This window comes from Staurois parvus, unplaced genomic scaffold (assembly GCF_062004578.1).
Source record: "Staurois parvus isolate SC_StPar_1 unplaced genomic scaffold, SC_StPar_1.0 ptg000636l, whole genome shotgun sequence".
Classification (NCBI taxonomy): domain Eukaryota; kingdom Metazoa; phylum Chordata; class Amphibia; order Anura; family Ranidae; genus Staurois; species Staurois parvus.
In genome coordinates this window covers 3,884,107-3,899,966 of record NW_028318432.1, presented here as the reverse complement: position 1 = coordinate 3,899,966, position 15,860 = coordinate 3,884,107, and the positions used below count along the sequence as shown (strand labels likewise).

The 15,860-nt window shown below is 38.8% G+C and overlaps 1 protein-coding gene across 4 annotated transcripts in view; it reads left to right on the top strand.

Annotated features, from left to right (window-relative positions):
* The window catches only part of NEBL (nebulette), a 306,245-nt gene that overhangs the window by 195,355 nt on the left and 95,030 nt on the right, over positions 1-15,860 (top strand). For 2 of the 4 annotated variants that reach the window (XM_089693738.1, XM_089693737.1), the window contains exon 3: positions 6,010-6,105. The exons of the other annotated variants lie outside the window; for them this stretch is intronic. In XM_089693738.1, the coding sequence (XP_089549864.1) occupies positions 6,010-6,105 (96 nt within the window). The remainder of the gene's footprint in view (positions 1-6,009; positions 6,106-15,860) is intronic. 4 annotated transcript variants of the gene reach the window in all.

Here is a 15,860-nt window from a genome sequence, read left to right as displayed (position 1 = left end):
TTTGCATGTTGTTTTTTTTAGTATTTATGAAGTTTATGTTTACATGTGTTTTTTAGTATTTATGAAGTTTATGTTTACATGTGTTTTTTAGTATTTATGAAGTTTATGTTTACATGCGTTTTTTCAGTATTTATGAAGTTTATATTTAAATGCATTTTTTTTACTATTTATGAAGTTTATGTTTACATGTGTTTTTTTAGTGTTTATGAAGTTTATATTTACATGTGTTTTTTAGTATTTATGAAATTATAGGGGATTGTGAATTATTAAGCTCTCTCTATATAAGGGAGGTTGGGATTCATTGCATGTTATCTATCCATATCATCAGTCATAACACTTATTGTGTTTTATTCCTTTACATGCCTTTGCCATTTTTATTTAAAAACATTTTTTTTTTGCAAATTTGATATTGGGTTATTCATTGCACTTTACCTATTCATATTATCAGTTATATCACTTGTTGTGTTTGATGCATTTACATGCGTTTCCCTTTTTTTTTTCTTTAATTATTCTATATTTTTTGCACATTTACATTGGATTATACACATTTTAGTTGGGCTGCACTTTTTCTGTATTGATTCCTATTGCTGTTTGAACGCACAACAGTGGGAAGCTGCAAAATAATAGATAGGGTTTTGATATATATGTGGGTTAGCATAGAGGTTTTCATTAGTTTGGTTTACATCCCTAGGAAGACTGGCAGCCAAGTGTGTAGTTGTCGCACATCAGGATGGATTTGCTGCGCTATGTGCAGAGTGACCCCCCCCCCCCCCCCCCCCACACACACACACACACACTCAATAGGCATAGGATGGTGACCATCAGCTTCCATCCTCCCTTGTAAATTCCCCCCTCTAGTGGTCAATAGTGGAGTTGTGTTTTCTTTAATATATAGCTCAACATAAACATTTTTCATGACCCCTTTCCTGAGCACACACCATCAATGGCCAGACAAAATTTAGCAACATAAGTTAACTTGACAATAGCACTGACTAATTTGTCTTCCTAATTTTTTTTTATTTTTTAAGGACATGTGGATCTGGTTCACAGATATGCGAATTGAATGCGTTTTGAACCACAAATCCGATTCGCATGAAATGTGAACCAAAATCCTTTTCTATGGGGCTGGTTCACATATGTGCAGATCGGCTGCAGTGTGATTTAAAAAACAGTTTGGTACTATTTTCAGCATGGTTTAGGTGCAATTTCCAATGTCATACACTTTAACAGTTCACAGTGAAATCGTACCCAAACTGTTGAAGGAAATCGCACCGGACTCTTTTACAAGTCGCACTTCAAACCGGCCCCACACATATGTGAACCCAAGCTTAGCGCATTTGCTTGGTACCTGGTGTTTCAATAAATACCGTGCTAAGATTTCTTCTTATATGCTGACAAATGGAAAAAAGGAAACATTTATTAACTGTATTAAAAGAAAACTTACCATAGAAGAAATGAGCTATCATTGCTAATCCGTTTCTGAAAGGACTGACTGCTTGTCTTTCATGCTGTTCCTCCAGTGCTGTAGAACATATACAATCTCCGGCCACTTTATTAGGTACACCTTGCTAGTGCCAAAAAATTCTCCCCCACACCATTACTCTATCACCACCAGCCTGAACCATTGATAGAAGGCAGGATGGATCCATGCTATCATGTTGTTTACGCCAAATTCTGACCCTACAATCTGAAAGTTGCAGCTGAAATCGAGAATTATCAGACCAGGTAACATTTTTCCAATCTTCTATTGTCCAATTTTGGTGAGCCTGTGCGAATTGTAGCCTCTGTTTCCTGTTCTTAGCTGACCGGTGTGGTCTGCTGCTGTAGCCCATCTGCTTCAAGGTTCAATGTGCTGTGCGTTCAGAGATGGTATTCTGCATACCTTGGTTGTAACGAGTGGTTATTTGAGTTACTGTTGCCTTTCTATCATCTCAAACCAGTCTGCCCATTCTCCTCTGACCTCTGACATCAACAAGGTATTTTCGTCCACACAACTGCTTACTGGACATTTTCTTTTCCTAAGACCTTTGTCTGTAAACCCTAGAGATGGTTGTGCATGAAAATCCCAGTAGATCAGCAGTGTTGGAAATACTCAGACCAGCCGGTCTGGCACCAACAACCATGCCATATTCAAAGTCACCTAAATCCCCTTTCTTCCCCATTCTGATGCTCGGTTTGAACTTCAGCAAGTTGTCTTCACCAAGTCAAGATGCCTAAATTCACTGAGTTGCTGCCATGTGATTGGCTGATTAGAAATTTGTGTTACCACGCAATTGAACAGGTGTACCTAATAAAGTGGCCGTTGAGTGTACGTAAATAGGAAGTTCTGACTTTGCTTGCTGCAAACCTGGTCCAGGCCAGTGATTGGAAACATAGTGAAGCCAGAGGCAAAGAACAATTGTTCTTCAGATCTTTATGTACTGTCTAAGGCTCCATTCATACCTGGCGCTTCTGGAACGTGTGACAAAGAGCACAAAAAACGCATGTTTTGCCACACATTTCAGAAATGTATTACAAACGCATGTCATGCTTGCAGTGCTGTTAATTACTAATGGCACCCTAGGTTTTGGTAGAAGACAAGCATTTTGGCATGCATTTTGTTGTGCGGCAAATGTGCCAAAATACACGGCAAGAAAAATACAATAGAAAGATACAAATCTGACGCAGTCAAACTGCAGGCTGAATGTTCCGGGTTATAGGCCCCATCTTTTGTTGCTCAAATACAAGCAAAGAATCATGTGACAAGAGACTGCAGCCTCGAAACACTGGAATATTTAGAGGTATCTCATGAGGCTACAGTCCAATGTAGAAGCAAAGTGAAAAGCCTGAATGTGGCTGATGTGGGATAAATAAAGCTCAGATGAAAGGCCACTGAAGTCAACTTTCTTAGTTTATCACAGCTGCAGTGCTTTCTGGGGGCATTATTATGTTATTAATTCTCTTGGGGTCAAGGACTGCCATTTAGTGTTCTAAATAAAGTCCTACAAACAGCTTATATATTACAAATATCCACACAGTAAGGCTCCATGTACACAGTGCGTTTGCAAAACTCTTTTGAACGCTGGAAATTGAAAGCAGGAAAATGCAGGGTAAAAACATCAGTTTTGCCGCGTTTACATACCGCATTTGTGTGCGTTTAGCCACATTTATGAGCGTTTGCGTTCAGAAGCATTTTTTAAAGATAAGCACAGGAGAACCTCCCAAATGCCCAGAATGCCCTGGAAAATTGTAAATTATTAACTATTTCAGACTGTTTGAGAGAAATAGAGAGAGTAGAAGCAGAGAGAGCAGTATTTGTTGAGATTAGCTGTCTTTTTTTTTTTTTTTTTTTGTGGTGTTTGGATGTGTTTCAGCTCATTTCTGTGCAGAAATTATTGCAGCAGTGTCTATCATATTTTATTTCACGCAAAACCTCAAAGTATGGTGTACCAGGTCCATTTGAGTACCAGGAAAACACTTTGCATGCTTTTTTCATGATGAAAATAAGCTCTGGACAGCATCTGGAAATGGAAGAGTTAAGAAAAAATTTCCAAACACAAACGCTTATAAACACAATTAGCCGCATTTACACTCGTTTACAAGCGTTTGGCATTTGAAACGCTGATAAAATCTACTCCTGATCACAAGTTTGGTGGGTTCAAAAAAAACAACTGTAAACTCAACTGCCTGTAAATGACTGTAAACGACGATGTGTACATGGACACATAGGAAAACATTAGGGAGAGTTCAGGGGCTGCTGAAAAAAACACAGAAAAGCTCCTAAACGTGAGTTTATCAGCTGCAGTGTACATGGAGCCCAAGATGTATGTGTGGTTCCTTACAGAACTTATATTGTTGATGCATTTACATCATGCACCCTCTAGTGGATTCTTCATGTAGGAACATACGTAGGCACCCGAGCCAGTGATAATTGTAGCTTAGCTGAAAAGTCAACTACACTGCCATGCCAGGGTTGGAGGTTTATGTCCCACAAGCAGGGGCGGACTGACAACTCATGGGGCCCCCGGGCAATAGGGGATCATGGGGCCCCTGTGTCCTTGCCCAAACTCAAAAAAGCCTATGAAAAAGGTACCAGGGGCATCTCATGGGGCCCCCTACTGACCCCGGGCCCTCGGGCAGTGCCCGAGTTTCCAAATGGTCAGTCCGCCCCTGCCCACAAGGGTGCTAGAAAGCAGTATGACCTCATCTTGGGACTGATTTTTCACACCAGCATGAAAAACTGAGAGAACTCTTTGGAACTGAGTTTCTTTTCATAGAATTGTCACTGAAAATTGACAGTCGATTGCTCTACAATTTTAAACAATTAATTTTTTTTTTTTTAAAACACAAACCCTCAAAGAGAAAATTACAGTGGATTTTATTGGTACCTCACCAGATGTTATGTATAAAACTGTTTAACCACTTGCCCTCCAGATTTACCCCCCCCCCTTCCTGACCAGGCTATTTTGTTGTCCTTTTTTCCCCACAAATAGAACTTCCTTTCAGTGGTATTTGATCACCTGTGCGTCTTTTATTTTTTGTGCTATAAACAAAAAAAGACCCACAAAAAAAACCTATATTTTTGCTATAAAATATATCCAATAAAAACATTTAAAAAAATTAAATTTCTTCACAAATTTAGGCCAAAATGTATTCTGCTACAAGTCTTTGCTAGAAAAAAAAAAATCCCGATAAGTGTATATTAATTGGTGTACGTGAAAGTTATAGCATCTACAAATGGCGGTATAGATACTGGAATTGTTTTTTTTTTTTCTATACTAGTAATAGCGGCGATCAGCAACTTATAGTGAGACTGCGGTGGACATTCTGACACTGGGAGGGAACTGACTAACTGCCACTGACATCCCTAGTGACACTAACACAGTGATCAGTACTAATAAAAAGCACTGACACTGTACTAATGACACTGGGCAGGAAGGGGTTAACATCTGGGGCAATCAAAGGGTTAACTGTGTGCTGTGTTTTGCATTGTGTGCTGTTTTACTTGGGAGACATGCTGCTTTGTATCTTTGTACCAGAGAAGGACACAAATAAGCTCCAGACCCATTGCCTTTTCACTCTGTATTATTTTATTTATTTCAGGTACTTATATAGCGCCATCAATTTACGCAGCTCTTTACTTATATATTGTACATTCACATCAGTCCCTAACCCTCAAGGCGCTTACAATCTACGGTCCCTAACTCACACTCATACATACACATACTAGGACCAATTTAGACAGGATCCAATTAACCTACCAGCATTTCTTTGGAGGGTGGGAGGAAACCCACACAGGCACATTTAACACCCCTGCTTAAGGCAGATTGGCTACATCGACAATTGTGCACTTCAAAGATTATGGTAACTGGGGAAGGCCCTTTCCTGTTCTAGAATAACCGTGCTTCAATGTAGAAAACTTTCTTTGAGGCAGGGGTGGACTGACCATTTGGGCACTCGGGCACTGCCCGAGGGCCCAGGGTCAGTAGAAGGCCCCATGAGATGCCCCTAGTACCTTTCATAGGCTTTTTTGGGTGTGGTTTGAGTGTGGGTGAGGACACAGGGGCCCCATGATCCCTTATTGCCCGGGGGCCCCATAATTTGTCAGTCCATCCCTGCTTTGAGGAGTTAGTTTGACGAGTGGTGGGAAGGAATTTGAGTGACTTGTACAGAGCCCTGACCTCAGCCCTACTGAACAACTTTGTGATGAAGTTAAACCCCAACTGTGTTCAAGGTCTTCTTGTCCAACAACAGTACCTGACCTCACAAATTCTCCACTCCAAAATCTTGTGAAAAGCTGTACAGGAAGAGTGGAGGCTGTTACAGCCATAAAGTGGAGGCCAACTCCATATTAATGGTTTTGGAGTGAGATGTCCAACAAGCTCATAAAGGTGTGATGGCCTGGTGTTTATAAACTTTTGGCCATATAGTGTATCAGTTTTTGGTTGAGTTGGTCTTTAAAAAAGTCTTTATCTTAACTCTGCCCAATTTTCTGCATACTGCTAAAAATGACTGTCTTTGTTTTTACAGATAAGCTATAAAGAGCAATATGAAAAATCCAAGGGCAAGAGCGAGTTTGTCCCTGACACAGCAAAACTGAAAGCTGTCACAGACTTCATCTCAGAGGTAAGATAAAGCTCTCTTTATTTGTATGAGTGCTTGCCCTTCAGGTTAACCTACTGCTTCCAGCATTGCCTGTGACCTCTGGTATTTGTGTCAGTAATTAAAGCCCAGTTCCAATCACCCGGTCAAAAAATAAAAGTCAGCAGCTACATAAACTGTAGCTGCTGACTTTTAAAAAACAGCCACTTACCTGTCCCTTGGTCCCGTGGTGTGTCCCCCGCAGCCCGTTTCACCGGCCGTCCTGTATTCCAGGACGTCGGCATCTTCAGTGTGGGCACCCGGCTGTTCAGCTTGCGGCTTCACAGCCGGGGGCCCACTGCGCATGTGCAAGTAGTGCTGTGCTTCATGAATGGTCCTGTAGTCTTCTGGGACCTGTCATGTGCCCTAAAAGACTACAGGGCGGGAGGGAGGACACCTTCCACTTCCGATTGCCTAGGTGATCGGACTGGAAGTGGGAGCTGGTACCTGTCAAATTCGGGTACCCGCTCCCTCCGCCCCCCAAAGGTGCCAATCCTTAATGGGGAGCGGGGAGCAATCCTTAAAAGGCAACTTCTCCTTTTGGGTGGAGCTCCACTTTAAAGTGTATCTGAAGTCCAAACTTTTCTTTTTGGTATATTTACTCAGTTTTAGTGACCGTAGTCACCAGGAGAATCAAGGGATGGGATATGCTTATTTGCCTGTCTAACCCTTTTCGCTGCCAATGACTTGAACTTATTTACCTTTTCACAGGGAGCTGTCAGCTGTCTAGTAGCCACCCAATCACTTTTACATGCTGCCCCCCATCCTTGACCCCCATGTATCCCAGGCTTAACAGTTCCTCCTGGGTGGGTCACACCAGAATATCCAGAGTATTCCAAAACTTCATTGAGAGCAAGAACCAGAGTGTTTTGGGGGGCCACACATGGTCCCCTTCATCAGGGCTTATGGAATTGTGTGATCTATTTTTATGGACTCGGACAGTGGTTTAAACTCTGAATGTGGTATGTTGTCAAAGAAGGAACTTGGTAATGTTCAGCAGCTGGTTTAAGGTACCCTTACTTTGGACTCCAACATTCCAGTGTGACATTATGATTTCTGATTCAGCTTTTGTCTTTTCATCTTGGGGTCTTTGTGGTAGTTTCTCTGTGCACAGAAGCAGCCTGCATGTCACCCAGATGCCCCATAGTGTAACTATCACTGATAAAATAATATTTCAGCACTATAGCATCCCAAGGTTCCAGTACCATTGATTAATACTATAAAGCCAGCCATAGATGGATCGAATTCCTGCCAAGAGGGACTGGCTAAGATTCAATCCAACTATGGGCAGGCTGGTTGTACTGATTTCAATCCATTGATCAACCTCAGTACAACCAGCCTGTTGAATTTTTTTTATATGATCACTATTGGCGACCATAGTTGCCAGCAGTGATCATTGTGTTCTGCTGGCAGGAAAGGCTTCCCGCTGGCAGAACACGATAGCGCTGCGGGAGGGATTTCCCCATCCCCGCTGACTGTGTTGATGGAGGAATTGAGAGATTTACTTAATGTATTAAATTGCTTAATGTATGGCCTACCTAGGCCTCCTGGGCGGGTGTCAGGATAAGGAGCAGCATTGGATAGTACATGAGATGGACAATAACAAGTATTATCATAAATAAATAAAATACACAGACACTACAAATTTGGTTCAAAGTGACTGAAAGACAGAGGTGCTTTATTAAGGGGATACCCAAATATTTATGAACCATAAAAAATTAAATAAATACTTAAACTGCATAAGCAAAGGCCTAGCTAGCCAGCTCAGGGCAATAAAAAAATGCAAAAAAAAAACCAAGCACAAATAGACCCTAATTTATCCGTCAAGCTTTAAGCTATACAATAATAGCCCATGTGACATAACCAATCAATCGGAAAGGGAGTGAGGGAAGCTCAGAGGACAAGGGGGCACTCTTTACGTCTGGAGGAAAAGAAATGTAATCTCCAAACATGGAAAGGTTTCTTCACAGTGAGAGCTGTGCAAATGTGGAATAAACTCCCTCAAGAGTTGGTTCTGGCCAGCTCCGTGGATTGCTTTAAAAAAGTCCTGGATTCTTTCTTAGATACACAGAATATAACTGGATACTAACATTTATAGATAAAGTTGATCCAGGGAATATCCGATTGCCTCTCGGGGGAGCAGGAAGGAATTGTTTTCCCTGCAGGAGCAAATTGGATCATGCTTTGCTGGGTTTTTTTCCTTCCTCTGAATCAACTGTGGGTGTAGGATTACAACTTTTTTTTTTTTAATGGTTGAACTGGATGGACTTTTTTTTCAGCTAGACTATGTAACTATGTAAGCTATATAAATGTCAGGTAAGCATGTGGAGACTTGGGGTTGCTAGCCATCATAACCACCGAGAAGTTGCAAGGCAGAATTGCAAGAAAGCACCACCTATTAACATCCCTGTAACATCCCATGTGGTCCCTCTCTGTTTGATGCATCACATGACAGGAGATGAGTGAACATCCAAACACTGATCTAGGTCTCCTGGGTTGTATGAACCCAAAAGCGATCAGCTCTGATCACTTTCTGGTTCAGAGATGTCAATTTCTTGCCTCCCCATGATCTGTGCTCCATCAGCTTCAAAAGAGTACAGGTCTGAATATGGAAATCTAATATCACTGCAAGGATAGTCTCTTTAGTTCCCCAGAGTTCAGCTTTACATTTATTGATTCTTTCAGAAGTACATTGACAGGTCCATTTAAGTGATTGCATGGAGGCACCAGGGCCGGACTGACAACTCATGGGGCCCCCGGGCAATAGGGGATCAAACTCAAAAAAGCCTATGAAAAAGGTACCAGGGGCAGCTCATGGGGCCCCCTACTGACCCCGGGCCCTCGGGCAGTGCCCGAGTTTCCAAATGGTCAGTCCGCCCCTGGGAGGCACATATATTTGCCCAATAAATCAGTTAATTGTGGCTTAGTGATACAGAGGAATGACAAACAAAATCCTCACAGCTGCACATGTGTGTACTTGTATGCGTTTCTGCTAATTTTCCACCTTATAAAATATCGATTTCAATCTGTTCTCAAGTATATTATTCCCATTCATGCCTCAAATATAGATGAAATTTGTAACTCCTTGCATGTGTGATCTTCTCTGTATAGGCAATGTACTTTTTGTTTGTCACTAAGATGCGTTATGTTACTAAGGGGTTTATATTTCATTATACGATCAAATAAATAAAAAACAGAATTTGCTGAGCAGCTGTGCTTTAAGAAAGAGTTATATATTGGTTCTAATAAAAATTTCGATGCTGTTGACATATATTTTAGGGTCAGCTGTTCTATGAAGCAACGTAGAAAATGTAGACTAGGCCACACACACACCGGACAATAGTAACCATATGAGCAGCACATAATTCTGATTTATGCCGAACAACTGCAGGTAGTTTCAGTAATGGCATCGATGTGTTTAGGATTTTAACAATATCTCTTGCAGAGTCAAGTAATTGATTTTAAGGCCTGATGATGGTTGGCGGGGATCATTATATTACTTACAAAACTCTGATTGATGACAGCAATGTGAAACTTAGAGAGAACATGATTTTTTTTTTGTATTTTCTCATAAATGAAGGTAATAGGAAACCTTTCATCAGTTATTCTGTTTTCTTCTGTTTTAACATGTTGATCCTTAATGCTGCTACATATAGGAAGAGTTAAAAACAAAAGAAATTTTGACACTTTGGGGTTGATTTACTAAAGGCAAGTATGCTGTTCACTTGGCAACAGAATTTTCCCTTAGTTTAGTAATTGTGGTGAAAATGTACATGATTGAATGATGGAAGACAGCAGAGTCTCTCCTTATTCACTAAGCTAAGGGAAAATTCACTTGCAAAGTGAAAATCTGCCTTTAGTAACTGTAATTTCTATCTTGTCTCGGCTAATATACGCTCACACATGCAAGCATCACCCCGTACAGCTCCCTGGGGGGGGGGGGGGGGGGATTATGGCATCTTGGCCTTGGGTACAGGGGACCTTCTCCCGGCACTGAATGAAAGACGGTCAGTTGGCTGTGTTTGGCCTTTAGGCTAAGGTTTCACAGTCTTCTAGGTTGTCTAAAAAGAAGTAAAAAAGCTGAAAAAAAGCTACTGTATTTTGAAAACAGAAACCCGACAAGTGAGCTGTTCAGAGATGTGCCTATATCATAGTGAACCTAATGAAACCTTTGGGTCCCCGCTCCAGATTCTACAGCCGGGTCCGATTCCCCTAGGGGTGCTGGCTGGGTAAAGAGTCCATCCCGACTCCTTGCAACGCGTAGAGGCAAAAAGAATGTCCCAAAAGCTGCTGACAGTGCAGTGCTATACATCGGTCAAATTCCGAAAGAATATTCTTTCTAAAATCTTTTTTTCGCACCATTAGTGGGTCACAGAACCGGCCGATTTTTGTGTGACCATCGAATTTGAGTGATCGGCTATGTTGGAAATTTTTTGAAAAATGAACTAATTTTTAATCAATCATGGAAGAATCATTTGTGAAATATCAACAAAAAAAAAATGAGCTTGAGCTGTGACCTGGAAGGAAAAGAAAATTCTTGGCCACAAAAATTCTTTCCTGTAGCAGCATGAGGTAAAGTTGAAGGCATGACTGGTTGAATTTCGAAATCAATGGTGGCACCATTGGATTACAAAATGCAAGAAATTTCTGGTTTTCTAAAGAAAATTTGTTTGGAATTTGACCCATGTATGGCTTGCATAACTCTTTCCTGGCCACGCCCCCAAATGCATTTTGCCCCATCCATGGGGCCTAGTCATAGAGGACCTCCATGGTGGGGCGAGACACATGGGGTGTGTGGCCAGGATGGAGTTAGCCTGAGGCTGCTCTCACTTTTCTGATGAATGGCCATGCACAATGTCTGTCTTATAGAATATTCTTTGCACCTATATCATAGTCATGGTGTCAGAGAAAATATGAGCTAGGGGCAAAAATATTACTTAGATAGACCTAGTGCTTTACAGAGTTCTGCCTAACAGTAAGCCGAGAGTTTTGTGTATTGTGTGGCTTACATCCATTATACCAGAAAACAATGTCATGCATGAACAAGGCTTTGATTTCATTTTCTTGATGTTGTTTAGTCACACTCTCATTTAATGTACCATGTCAGATTCATCTGCCTTCCCATTATACAACAAATGGTGTTTTCATTAAGGGTTTGAGAATTACATGTTGCTTGTGTTCACAAGACGAGAGTTCATTATAGCTGCTTGTACTTCATAAGGAGAGCACTAGAAAATTAATTTGCATTATTAGAAGCACCTTACATTATATGTAAACCTTTTTCTGAGCTTTGGATAGAGCAAGGAAGGCCTAAAAACCCCAGGTAGGTTTTTTTTTTTTTTGCTATCTGCATCCCACTTTACTTTCTGTCCCAATGACACACCAGGAACAGTGAAAATATTTCCAAAATAATGGGAAATACCCTTATATAATTGTCACCTCAAAAATTGTCCCATTTGTTCCATCCTTTTTCTATTTTTGGTCCTATTATTATTCTTCCATCTTTATGCTCAGTCATTGAACCCAGTTTTGCCAAAATATCTTATCTTTTTTTTCTATTTTTAACACAAAAAGTAGATCTCTTTTGTAACACGCTGATACTCACTATGTTACCGTGTTCACTGACTGTTCACTTACCTGTGTTCACTGACTGTTCACTTACCTGTGTTCACTGACTGTAATATACCTAACTTACTCAAACTGTAGGTTATTGCTTCTCACAGCATGTTTTCCCTTGTCTAGGGTATCTTGTTTTATGGTGCTATATTTTATTTTGAAGAACTTATTACTTTTATAACCTATGAATGCTGCATTGTCTACTTGGACGAGGCTATGTATGTCATCTTTAATATTTGGCTTATATGGTGATATTTCTTGTTTTTCTGAAAGTAGAACAAAAATTATTTTCCTCATTAAAAAGATACTTATCAAAATTCTGCACATCGCACTGCGTTTTTGACCAATTTCGGGGTGTTGTTAACATACACACTGGCAGCGGTATGCAAGAACAGGGTGGAATTGTGATGCGGTGAGGAATTCGCACAGCAACTGCTGCTAATTCCACACTGCATGAATGTGAACCCAGGCTGAATAACTGCAATCTACAATTAGGTCCATATATATTTGGACACAGGTACAATTTTAGTTTTTTCAGGTATTTACTAAAACATTCAAGCTATAGTTATATAATTAAACCTGAGTGTGTGCACATTCAGCTCATATCCATTATATAACTATAGCTTGAATATATTTTGGTAAATACCTGAAAAAAACTAAAATTGTGCCTGTGTCCAAATATATATGGACTTAACTGTATGTATTCGATCCTTTGTGGTGCACTACAGACTGGATGAAAAAACTGTACCCCCAAGTAGGTGGACTGTGTGCCCCTCATTTTCAGTTGTGTGTCAAAGTTCTGTACAATAGAATGTTCAATGCCAAGTATGTGGCATCCCTCAGCCTGTGTCATGTGATTACACAATTCTAAGGTTAGAGCCATTGGGGGACATCTACATCATCACACTGATATTTCAGCCAGAGCGGTGAGTATCAATAAAAACCAGCGCAAACCCACATAATCAATTGCATTACTCAACTTATTAAACAAACTTAAAGACTGTGACAAAAAAAACACTTTTGTGTTAGTAAAAATTAAATTATAAAATATATAAAAATAAATATATAAATATAAAAAATTAAAATTCATAAGTCCAGTGACAAAAAAATCCCAAAAACTTTAGTAGACAGTCCCGTGGCAAAATAAATCAAATAATAATTAAATTATAATTTTCATTGGATACTTCCGTGCCTTTGATCCCTTCACCATCCACCAGTGCAAAAACCAACATTAACCGCACTCACCAGATATTAGTGAGTCACACGCCTTTCAGGAATATTAAGGGCTCCTGGACCCCCTTTACTTTTTATGAGACCTCCAAATGCTGCTTCCTCTTATGTCTGGGTGCCTCTTCTGCTTACTCCTCTCACCGAATCCCCCAAGGAAAATCAGGAAGAAGAAAAGACCATAGCGTGATACCGTAGTGGTTTCTCCTCAAAATAATAATAAAAAATAATCTCTCCAGACCACTCACATTTTAGCGGGATATAACCCGCATTTTATTAGAAACAACAATGATTTTCTTTCAAAATGATCCACTTTCCAAGTACAGCGACTTTGCATAAAGACCCCACAGCCTGGTATACAGCAGGATGGCAGACCTCAGATGCAGACTCATCCACTATGCAAAGATGGCCCCTTGGAACGCACCGCTCGGCGTGCGTTCCACTCACCAGAAATGACGTCAGACGCCGGAACAGGCAACCGGAAGTGCGTCAACGCGTTTCGCCCCACCCACAGGGCGTTATCAAGACGCTCATTTCCACTTCCAAGCCGCTTATAAAGCAATGGGAGATCCCTCCCACTAATTAATCTGGACACAAACCTGGACACAAGCATGTCCATCACCGCCATCCCTCTGTATACCCATGTGGGGTCCCCTTACAACAAAAACAGATCCCATTAAATTAAAAAACATAATTTAAAAACCTAATTTTATAACCTTAAGTCTTCTACCCCAAACATAAGGGTAAAGACAGGAAATTACAATACATTAAATAAAAAATCTATATTAAAATAAAATAAAATAAAAATAAATGAAAATAAAAATAAAAATAAATAATAAATAAAAATAAAATAAAAATAAAGATAAAAATAAAAATAAAATAAAAATAAAAATAAAATAAAAATAAACATAAAGATAATAAAAATAATAATAAAAATAAAAATAAATAAAAATAAAATTAAAATTAAAATAAAAAAAATAAAAATAAAAAAAAATAAAAAATAAAAATATCAATAACATATAACATCTAAATATTATATATATTATAAAACTTCAAAAACACCTAATCATGAACACGCACTTCGGACATTAACTGGGTATTACCAATTTGACAAAAAGCAATTTATATCAATATCTGCATTCAACCCATTAGGATACAATGTACCCATTTGATAAATCCACTTCGTTTCATTTTGAGACACATTTATTACCATATTTCCTCCTCTCCAAGGGACTTCCACTCTATCTATCCCACAAAATTTCAGCGATGCCGGATCTCTGTTATGATACTTTCTAAAATGATATGATAAACTATGATGTTTGAATCCCTTCTTTATGTTTCTAATATGTTCTCCCAATCTGGTGGCAAGTTTCCTCGTTGTTCTCCCTATATACTGGAGTTTACAAGAGCACTCCAGCAGATAGGTAACATGCGTACTGTCACATGATATAAACTTATTGATCTTATGGGATGCTCCATTATAACAGGATTGAAAATCCTTGTAATGCTTTTTCCTGTCCCCTTTCAGGGTTCTACAAGCCAAACATCTCCCACACTTGAAAAAACCAGCCCTATCCAAAAAAGTAACCATTTTCTTAGGTACATCTGGAACATTTTTAACAAGTCGAGATCTTAAAGTTGGTGGTTTTCTATATATAAACAAGGGTTTACTAGGTAACACTTTCCCAAGAGTTTCATCCCTCATTAGAATTGACCAATATTTTTTAATGATGTTTTCAACCAATTTATAATGCTTAGAGTATCCTGTAATGAAAGCCACATCTCCCAACTTCTTTTTGCTTTCTTTTTTTCTTTAAAAGTTCATCTCTTTAGTAGAGATGAACTTTTAAAGAAAAAAGAAAGCAAAAAGAAGTTGGGAGATGTGGCTTTCATTACAGGATACTCTAAGCATTATAAATTGGTTGAAAACATCATTAAAAAATATTGGTCAATTCTAATGAGGGATGAAACTCTTGGGAAAGTGTTACCTAGTAAACCCTTGTTTATATATAGAAAACCACCAACTTTAAGATCTCGACTTGTTAAAAATGTTCCAGATGTACCTAAGAAAATGGTTACTTTTTTGGATAGGGCTGGTTTTTTCAAGTGTGGGAGATGTTTGGCTTGTAGAACCCTGAAAGGGGACAGGAAAAAGCATTACAAGGATTTTCAATCCTGTTATAATGGAGCATCCCATAAGATCAATAAGTTTATATCATGTGACAGTACGCATGTTACCTATCTGCTGGAGTGCTCTTGTAAACTCCAGTATATAGGGAGAACAACGAGGAAACTTGCCACCAGATTGGGAGAACATATTAGAAACATAAAGAAGGGATTCAAACATCATAGTTTATCATATCATTTTAGAAAGTATCATAACAGAGATCCGGCATCGCTGAAATTTTGTGGGATAGATAGAGTGGAAGTCCCTTGGAGAGGAGGAAATATGGTAATAAATGTGTCTCAAAATGAAACGAAGTGGATTTATCAAATGGGTACATTGTATCCTAATGGGTTGAATGCAGATATTGATATAAATTGCTTTTTGTCAAATTGGTAATACCCAGTTAATGTCCGAAGTGCGTGTTCATGATTAGGTGTTTTTGAAGTTTTATAATATATATAATATTTAGATGTTATATGTTATTGATATTTTTATTTTTTATTTTTTTTTATTTTTTTTTTTTATTTTAGTTTTAATTTTATTTTTATTTATTTTTATTATTATTTTTATTATTATTTTTTTTATCTTTATTTTTATTTTATTTTTATTTTTATTTATTATTTATTTTTATTTTCATTTATTTTTATTTTATTTTATTTTAATATAGATTTTTTATTTAATGTATTGTAATTTCCTGTCTTTACCCTTATGTTTGGGGTAGAAGACTTAA